The following is a 10,454-nucleotide window of genomic DNA, read 5'->3' as shown; positions in this document are numbered from 1 at the left end:
TAAATTTTGTTAATTTCTTTTCATACATTTTTAATTTAAAATATAATTCCATTATCAAACTTTTATGATAAATGTTTTTAATTTAAATTTATATATTCTAAAATTATGAATTTTTTACACGAATTGTTTTTAAAAATACATTTTATAAATAAATTCATTTTATTACGATAATTAAATAGATTATAAACTTTCTGACTCATTTTTTCACTTTTAATTTAAACAATTTTTTTTCATTAAGCATTACAAATTAATTAAAAATATTAATTGAAGATTGTCTTTCATAATATCAACTTAAACTAAAGTATCTAAAGTTAATAAGAGTATTTTTAAGTCTTTGCAAGATATTCTGACTTTAGTCATCCTGTGTTTTTTTTTTATTACTTATAGATTTTTCTCGCTTTATTTTCTTTTATTTATAACATTGTTATTTATAATCATATATAAATGGATTCCCTTTTTATGTTCACATTTTAAAATACTAATTTTACCTTTTAAATATAATAATTTATTAAATTTTTAAAAATTGACGGTTACTTTTACATTTTTTTATAAATTCGGCTATTTTTGTTTCTTCTCTTCTTCTTTATTTATCAATGATTATTCTTTCATCTGTTCTAATATATTTCACTTTATTTTTAATAAATATAATCATATTACAATATTATCACCTACAAATATAATATCACGCGTATTTAAAAGATATATCGCGCCTGTGTTTATGCTAGTTATTATTAAATAACTATGAGTAATTTGACACTCGTATCACTGTCAAATTGATTAAGTATAATTAATAAATTTTAAGTAATGAACAACATTTTAAATTTAAACTGTAATATTTTTAAATGTGTATTTTAATCAATTTGTTATTCTATATAAATAATATGATTGTGTACACTTATTGACTTAACGACATGAATATATTACTTATTAGTTGTATGTACATAATTCAATTAAGCATTGATTGTTTTACTTTTAACTTGATGTTTTTAAATAACTTTTAGCAATGTGATTTTTCTAATATGATTTGCATATACGGTTACAATTTACCTTTACCATATATCTTTTGTCTTCGAAAATAAAATCAAACTGTTTTATACATGAAAAATAAACTATATCATAATCAATCAAAATTAATGAATTGAAATGTAAAATTATAAAGTGATATATAGAAACTTATTTTTATTATTTTATTTTAAATATCGAACAACTATTGTTTAATATTTTAATTTAAATAAATATATAAAAAGTGGATTATTTTTTTAATAAACTCAATTTCACCAACAAATTCTAGATTTCTTTTCGCAATCTTTTATCGTATGTTACTCTATTTCAACTAAAAATTTGATTTTGATTACCTTTTATCTATCTTATTGTATTGTAGAAACATTTTGAGGTTCTAATTTCTTAGGATAAGAGGAAAGAAGATAAGGAAAACTGTTATATCAGTGATGACAAAATTGTGAAGGCATTTTAATCCCACATTTATCACTTAAATGAGTATTGTCAAATATGACATTTTAATCCCACGTTCATTGCCTATTACGATAAGAGGTATATGTTTTCCTGTACATTTGAATTTAAAAAAATGATATTTCGATTTATAATTTTATTTTTATACTAATTAATTAATGATTTATATAAAATTACGTCAGAAAACAAAAAATAAAAATAAAAATAACAATCACAATATTATTTTTCTTAAATTTAAGTTGAGAAACAATTATAATGTGGTTTTAACTGCCGCTACTCTTTTGAACATTTTGACATTATATGAAATGCAATTTTTTTTTTTACCAGATATGTAATTGTCTATTTTAGTAATTATCAAGTACAATTACAAATAAACATTAAAAAAGTAAAAAAAAAAAAAAAAAAGCTAGCACAAAAAAGTCTACATCGAAAATGACCTGTGAACACTTTCTATTTCAGTTCCTTTAATTTTAACAAACTCTTTTCTTTCATTTTCTTTCTTTTTTTTGTTATAAAATACAACTATGAAAAGATTGTAATTGATTGAGACATGCTTTTCAAAAAAGTAATGAGAACGATTTATTTACTCTTTTTAAATTTACTGATGCAATTAGGGGTATAAAAAAGCTGGAGGATATCTGCAGATAAAATTTAGGATGCGTAGGAAATAAATATTAAAAATAGATATTATATATAACGGGTATAAATATTTTTTATATCGCATATTAACGGAGTGGGTAAATGTATCATAGTATTTGTATCCATAAATATTTGTACCCGCTATATTCTAATTTAAATTAAAAAAATAAAATAAAAATTAAAATATTAACACATTAATTTTAAATGAGTTATTTTTTTTAATTAGTTTTAAAAAATCTTCATTTATTTGTAAACTGTAAAACCCTCTTTTATTCTGCCCTAATTTTTAAAGGGTTGCCCCTAATCTTTTGGGCCTAAGGGCTGGCCCATAGGGTGTCCAAGGCCCCTAAGGCAGCCAAACCCCTCTCACTTCTGTCATTCTTGCATAAACAATACTCTCACACTCTCATTTACCCCTTACAGAGGCTTTGCTAGGGTTTAGCCCCAATCTTGGTCAAGTTAGCTCTAAACTCAGCTCGTCTTCACTTCTTAGATATGCTCTTGGAGCTGCCGGTCCCGTTGGTTTAAGAGTCAAAGCCCGATATTAGCTCCTTTCCAGGTAAGGGAAGCTAGTTTTTTTTAGCTTTTATAAATCATGTGCCTGTTTTGGTTCTGTTGGGTGCTCTTGATGATTTGATGTGCTTTTGATGGTGTGAAAATAATTTGTGTATTGTTTATGGATGGATTTTTGGCTTGGCATGCGTGAGAGCAGGTGATATCTGCTATGCTCGCCTAAACAAGCTATTTTTTGCCCAAACGAGAAGCTCTCGCCTAAGCGAGAATGGCAGTAACTCGCCCCCCTTTGGTTTCGAGTGCTCGCTTGAGCGAAGGCCTCTCGCTTGAGCGAGATGGGCTAGCTTGAGCGGGAACTCGAAGTGCTCTCTGTTTTCAATCTCGCTTAAGCGAAATCTTTTCGCTTGAGCGAGAGACCCCTGTTGCCTAAGCGAGAGCTCCTTAGCTTGAGCAAGATTGGCGGCAGAGTTGTTTAAATACTTGTATGCTCCCATGATTGATTTGTTTACCCTTTTAAAGCCTGAAAATATGATGCCAACGTTTTATGCAACATGTTTGTGTTTTCTTTAGTTTTTGTTGTTTGGGTTTTGTGTTCTTACATGTTGAAATCAGTGAAAAGTTGTCAGTTTAGCTTAAGCAAGAGATTTTAGCTTTAGCGAGATCAGTCTAGCTTAAGCGAGACCAGTCTAGCTTAAGCGAGAATTTCTAGCTTAGGCGAGATCAGTCTAGCTTAAGCGAGAATTGCTGCAGAATTTCAATTCCTTACTTTAACTTGAACTTGTGGATTGATTCAATTACTTTTAAAAGCATGAATTGGGCGAATGGGTATGAGTAGAATGGTTTATGGTCTATGATTGATAAGTTTAACATGAACTTGGCATGTGGCATGTATGAGATGGTTGGTGGTTGGTAATTAAAGTGGCATGATATTGGTATGAGATGAAATTCTATATTCATGGTTTGGGAAGGATGAGTTGGTATTGATTCTACATTCGAATATGAATGAGTATGGTTTATAAAGGTTGGTCTGAGATTATTTGCATGATAAATATTATTCGATTGTTTGAGCATGATTGGTCGAGGGTCAGTGCATAATTCCTTGAGATCTCTAGGTGGGATTTCAGGGTCGTGCTTCAGTGGTTGGGACGTAATTCTATGGCCCCTGTTAGTGGGTATCCATGGTGGTGCCCCATCTGTATAATTTGGTAAGGATTCAAGGTAAGGTTGCATCCTGACACTCTAAGGAGTCAGTTAGTCTCACTCAGAGCGGACTGACTCTTGTGGTGAGAGTAGTAGGAGGCCTGAAACTCACTAAGGGCTAACCTTGTGTGTGAGGGATTGATTCATTATAACACTTGTAACACATAGCTCGGGGGTGAGCAGAGGTATCCACCACAAGTGCAAGCATCCATTGAATCCGACCAAATTATATGTATCCGGATGAGTCGAGTCGAGTCTTAGTGTATTGATTGGAAGGTCATAACATGCTTGGATGATGTATGTATATTGGATTGTGAAAGAATATATGATTGCATGATAAAACTAATTTTGGCTCTAGCTTACCCTTCTGTTGTTTGTTGTATGTTCTGTGGTGTGGTCTTTTCTTTTGCAATGATCATCAACTTGTTGATGTGAGCAGAGGTGAGAACTCCCCGTAATCATCAGAGTGATGGAGGTTCCGCTGCATAGTCTGCTTGGAATGGATCTAGGTTTACTTGGACTTTCCTTTAGGGCTATGGCTCGTGTACCGTTGGTCTTTAGGCTTAAAATTTTAAATGTTGATGATTTATATTTTATACTTTGTTATGGCATCGTATGTGCCCTTTTCTTATTCGGGTTTTCTCTTGGATAATCGTGAGGAGTAGTGTCTACACTCCAGGACTTTGTTTCTAATACTATTTCGTGTGACATTCCTTTAATTAGCGTTATTAATTAAATGGGGTGTTACATAAACTGTCATTCAATATTACTTAAATGGGTTATTTGCACTTTGTTTAAAATTTATAAATCTTATGCATTGTATTTTTACTTGAATTTATAATTAAAATTTGTTGTTAAATATTGATTTTTTTTTTTTTGTAAATACCTATGTGTATCCGTAGATATTAAAAAATTATGCGGGTACTCACATAACAAATATCCGAACAGATATGGATTCGGTACAAAAAGGATATTTATTCGGCGGGTAGAGTACAATGAATTATTACTCTTACCCTATCCCCCGTTGACATTGTTACATATAATATTATATAATTTACAAATAAAAAAAATTTAGTTTATCAAGAAAAACCAATTTTAATATTTTGTTTTATTTTTGTTTCTAAAAAGAAAAGATAGGAAAACTCATTGAAACAAGTGGATATATAATAATATATTGTCCTTAATATCTCTCTTCTAGCTCGCAGGCCCAGTGTTGAGTGTGAAGTTTTAGCTTTATTTTTTCGAAAATGATAGGTTGACGTCCTAATTCTTATCATTTTCTTACTCTCTCACGAGGCTACATACGTGGCAGGGTAAAACATTTTCATTTTTATTTTTAAAAGTAACGCTGACGAACAGAAAATTATTATTTTGAAAGTTTTTAACAAATTTTTTGACAAAAAAAATCATAAATAAAATTAAAATAGATTAATTCAAACTCTGATGCCAGTGTTTTTTTTTTCCTTTCGCCAGCCTAGATTTAAAAAATTAATAATTAAAATCTGATTATCGTGTCACTTGTGAGCCACGCAAGAAAGTAAAGTGTCCACAAATCGTTTTCGCTATTTTTGTAGCTATGGCTATCACTAGAAAATGGAAGCATACTATCATAATCCTTAGAAAATTTGGCAGCTATAACTTTGTTCGTCTTTTTTTTCTTTCTTTGATACTTACCCAACCCTCTTCTCCCTCTTTCATTATCTTCTCCCTATTAGAAATTACAATGGACGGAACAGAACAAGTTTTACTATCTCATATTCATATTCATTTAAAAAAATTATTTTTATTTTTATATCCAAAATTAACGAATATCAAATTTTTGTTTCATTCCATCCATATAGGATAATGAGTATATACTTGTATCTATACTCGTACTCGCTTTCTTACTATTTCAATATTAATTAATTATTTTTTATAAAATAAAAAAAATTACAGCAAAGAAAACATAATATTATCAAATATTCAATATTAAGATAATGGTTGTTTCTTTAATATCAAATATTTATAAAAATATTATATTACAATTATATACATTTCAAATTAGAATACCAAATAAAATTTTATGAGAACCAAAACATCTATTCAATTTGCAAACATTAATGAATTGTAGTTGATAATATTTTTTTAAATATAAATGAAAAACAAATATTCAAATTAAAATATATGTTAAATGTATGTTTATTTCAATTTTTCAAATTCTAATGAATCTCTTTTTTATACACTAATAAAAGTTATAATGAATCACTTGATCTAAATAACGCAAAGAACAAATATTAAACTAAAAATAATCAAATTTTAACATAGATATTGTATATTTTGAACTTCAATATATGTTAGATGGTGATAAAAAGAAATTTATGACAATTACATTAAAATTTTATATTATTATAAATAAAATTTATTTATACAATTATAGTGACAAAATCAGTATGATAATGAGTTAAAAAATAAAAGATAATTATATAAAATATATCAAAATAATATTATACATTATTAAAATAAAAAAAATAAAACTATTAAATAATTATCAAATGTGTGTCTTATAAACAATTTGAGAGACTATTGAATGAAATCACATAAAGGAAAACAAATATATAATTTAGGGTATAATAAAAGGAAAAATACTTTAGAAATCTAAGAGAAAACTTTTCAAATATCAACATAGTCAATGGTTAAGAAATAACGAAAATTGTTTTAACGAAACAAAATAGCTCTTCAAATGACAAAAAAAAATAATAGAGTAAAAAGGATAAATTTTTTATATTACGTAATAAATTAAATATTTATGCTATTGAATACTTAAATTGGGAGTGTTAAACATTTTTATGTGAAAAGAAAATATATAATAAATAAAAATATTCAAATTAAGACATAAAAAATATTTAATTGAAATACATCATTTGAACATAATTACATAAAAGTTAGGATAAAATGAAAAATATATTAAAAATGTAAATAAATTTTATGCCAAATCAATCAATTAGAAGAAATAAAAAATAAAAGATATATATATATATATATATATATATATATATATATATATATATATATATATATATATATAAAATTTTAATTAATTGATTATGAAATAGTTTAATAATTTAAACGAATAAGAGAATATAATGAGATAAATATTTTAACGGGTACGGAATATTTTGACGGATATGGAGAGTAGGATGAAAATGAAAACGAGAGAGATATATACATCTCCATCTCCGTATCTAATTAAAAACATCAGGAATTCCTCGTATCGAATCTATGTGAAAATTTGGCGTTAAAACGGATTTAGACAATACCTATAAGGCGGATTTTTCTGCCTTCTCTACCTATCTTTTTCTTTTTCCCACTTTGAGAAACATAAGCTTGTATATTCAGACTATTTTACAGTAAACAAATTCATTTATTAGCTAATAAGAATTAAAGATACATGAAAATTAATAACAACGGAGACAAGTAATCAATATTATTTAATGACAGAAATTAGAGTACAATAAAATAGTTCAGAAAAGAAGCAAGAAAAAAAAAACAAACACACAGGGAAATAAACAGAAACAGTTAAAGGCAGAATCTGGTATTTTACAGTGGAACAGGAATTGCCCTAAGCGATTCATCCAGGTCCATATCCTTAGGTTCCATGTTGTTTTCGAGTTTCCAATCGAAGCAGTTAACGAGAGAACCCAGCATGAGGTGCAACATTCTGACGGCGAGTGGAGAGCCAGGGCAGATGCGGCGGCCACTGCCGAACGGCGTCAGCTTAAAGTGTCGACCTTTCACGTCGATGTCGGAGTCCAAGAATCTCTCCGGCGAGAACACATGTGCATCGTCCCACACCTCCGGGCTCCTCCCTATGGCCCACTCGTTTATCAGCACCTGAGCACCCTTTGGCACCGTCCACCCGCACACTTCCACGTCTGTTTTCGCCCTTCGCGGAAGCAGAAGCGGCGCCGGTGGGTGCATGCGGAGACTCTCTTTTATCACCGCTTGCATATACGGAAGCCTCGCCACGTCCGATTCCTCCACCGCCTTCCCCACTCCGATCACTTCCGCCAACTCCTTCTTCACCTTCCGCATCGCCTCCGGGCTGTGCATTAGCTCCGTCATCGTCCGTTCTAAGCCGTACGCCGTCGTATCAGTCCCCGCAACCAGTAGATCCTGTCACCATGCACCCATAGGTAAATAATTATGGTGTAAGATGTAAGATAAATAAATAAATAAATGGATTTTTTTTATATATTTATATTTTAAAATTTGAGTGATTTCCGTGAAAAGTAATAGCAGAAAGTACAGATCTAATGAAACACAGAAAAAAGAAAAGAAAGAGACGAAAGAGGGATGCATGTACGTACAAGGAATAAATGTTTGATCTGCTTTCTGTGTATCTTTTCGCTGCTCTTTTGAGAAATGTCAAGCAAGATATCAAGCATGTCATGGCTGGTGACATAATTCTCCTCTTGCCTCATCTTCATGCGTTCATCGATTATGGGGTCCAACACATCGAACAACTTGTCTATGTAATTCGTGGTGTGTCTTCTTATGCCTTGTGGGTCGAAAACCCTCAAAAACGGGAAGTAATCCACCAGATTCGGCGTTCCTGTTGCTTTCAAGAGAGTCCCCACAACGTGCTTGTACTCACCATTACCTACAGAGGGAACAAAATCCTTTGACACAAAAGTGTACGACAAAAAGTTAATGCAGGCCATGAATGCTGCTCTTCCGACATCCACCACTTCGCCGGCAAGGCTTTTTTGGCGGATATCAGTGAGCAGTTCCTGCAGTTTCGTGCGTCTAAGGTCCTGGCTTGCGTCAAGGGTTTTGGCGGAAAACAAGTTTCCGTGGCAGATTTTTCTGAGTTCTTGCCAGAGGGGTGAGACAGGGAGAAAGACCAAGCTGTAATGGTTGTGGTTGTAGGAGGTTGTGATGTCGGGGTTTGTTCTGTCGGAAAATAGGGTGTCATGGGTTTGGAGAATCTCTTTGGCGGCGATTGTCGAAGAGATTACTATGGTGGTTGATTGGCCGATGGTGAAACGCATTATGGGGCCATAGAATTTGGCAAGCTTGGCCATTGTCTGCTGTGGCTTCTTGTACAGTTGACGAGAGTTTCTGATGATGGTGACTAGGGATGGTCCTGGTGGGAGCTTGTAGTTCGATTTTCTGGTCCTTGCATAGAGTGAACGAAGACCATGCATGATGGCGCATGCCAACATGAAGATCAGTGCAGTAGTGGCTACAGTGTCCATATCTGTGGTCAAATAGAGGAAAAAAAAGGTGTACGTAAGATATATGGAAAAGGAAAATTATGTTAGGTAAATAGACAAAACACGTAGCAATAATTGCAATAAAAGGATAATCACACACACATAAGAAGAATCATGTTCAGTATAATGGGTACAACATCACTATTTTCCAGATTTGAAATCTTATTATAAGGCCATGGTTTTATGATGGGAGATGCATGATATTGAACTGCGATGGAAAGAGGAAAGGAAAGAGACTGAAATAGGTGAGGAGAAATTGACTCACTTTCTCTTACTCGATTAAGCCCTAAGATAGATACCAAACTCCCAAGGATTCTCCTCCTTATATAGAAACCATGCTCTAGCCGTGGACGAGATAAACAGCAGAATTATCACCACTAAAATCACGTGTGTTATAGTTTGAACTATTAATGAAACATTTATCAAAGGTAGCACTAACGCGGTTAGACACTTGTTGCACCTTCATTACTCTGCACTTCTTGTTGTACCTTGACTCAGGGAACACACATATTTTATCTGTTTCTCTCTCCTCCTCACTACACTTATTTCATTATATTTAACTTTTCTCGTTTTTGAAAATTAGGGTGAGTGTTGAGTACTACATTGACTCAAAATTAAAATGCCTATAAGGAGTAAAGATGCATAAATACTTTTAATACAAATAAAAAATACTCTCGATTTGTAAAATGTTTCTTTCAAGAGAATGAAAATTTATTTTTTTGACAAACTTAACGACGTTTCCATAAATAGAATTAAACAGATTAAATTTTTATTTTTTAACCAAAATGAAATAATAAAGTAATATTCTTTTTACTTAAAAAGATAATTTGTCAAATTGTGTTAATTTTTTTTTATCAAAATATCGTTATCTAAGAGAATATTTAAGAACGAAGTCACACTTGAGAAAATATTCTTGGTCATTGGTCATTGTCATTATGCATGTAAAAAAGTGTTATTTATCAAGTAATTTATACAGTTTTTTTTATGTCCCTCGTTTTAGTTATTGTGTGTCATGAAAATGAAAACACATGTAAATTTCTCTTTTCCCTTTATTTTTGATCCACTTGTCACGAGGAATATGAAAAAGATGGATAGTCCAAACATTGAAAAATACAATAAAGAATAATAATTACCTTAAATTTATTTATATTTATTATATATATTTGATTTTTATTATCTTATTAGAAGTTTTTTATTGACTAGAGATAAGGTGATTTCATAATATACAAGTGAATCAAAAATTTACCTTACAAATCAATTTTGTAGGGTTATAAGTTAAACTTAAAGTTCACCTCTTAATGTGATATCAAAGTCATGAGTTTAAACTTATCTTAATGAAATTTGTTATTTGTTGGACTTATGGTGTCATCCGCTATC

General features: G+C 30.8%; 1 protein-coding gene across 1 annotated transcript; it reads right to left on the bottom strand.

Moving 5' to 3' along the window:
• Positions 1-7,256: 7,256 nt before the first annotated feature.
• On the bottom strand, positions 7,257-9,494 carry LOC114190211 (geraniol 8-hydroxylase-like). The gene is made up of 3 exons (XM_028079008.2): positions 9,343-9,494; positions 8,169-9,061; positions 7,257-7,974 (listed from the first exon to the last, which is right to left on the bottom strand). Exons 2-3 carry the CDS (start codon positions 9,057-9,059, stop codon positions 7,399-7,401), a joined length of 1,467 nt encoding a protein of 488 aa, XP_027934809.1. The 5' UTR covers positions 9,060-9,061; positions 9,343-9,494; the 3' UTR covers positions 7,257-7,398.
• Positions 9,495-10,454: the final 960 nt, after the last annotated feature.

This window comes from Vigna unguiculata, chromosome 7, assembly GCF_037176805.1.
Source record: "Vigna unguiculata cultivar grain cowpea cultivar isolate G323 ecotype 2 chromosome 7, ASM3717680v1, whole genome shotgun sequence".
Taxonomy (NCBI): domain Eukaryota; kingdom Viridiplantae; phylum Streptophyta; class Magnoliopsida; order Fabales; family Fabaceae; genus Vigna; species Vigna unguiculata.
Note: the sequence above shows the minus strand (reverse complement) of the source record. Positions and strands in the feature narration are given on the sequence as shown.

Bases quoted from the DNA above. Each gene is read 5' to 3' on its own strand.
- LOC114190211 (XM_028079008.2), bottom strand. From the start codon at position 9,059: ATGGACACTGTAGCCACTACTGCACTGATCTTCATGTTGGCATGCGCC. The intron at 7,975-8,168 runs GTACGTACATGC...GCATGGTGACAG, and splicing joins AGATCAAACATTTATTCCTT to GATCTACTGGTTGCGGGGAC.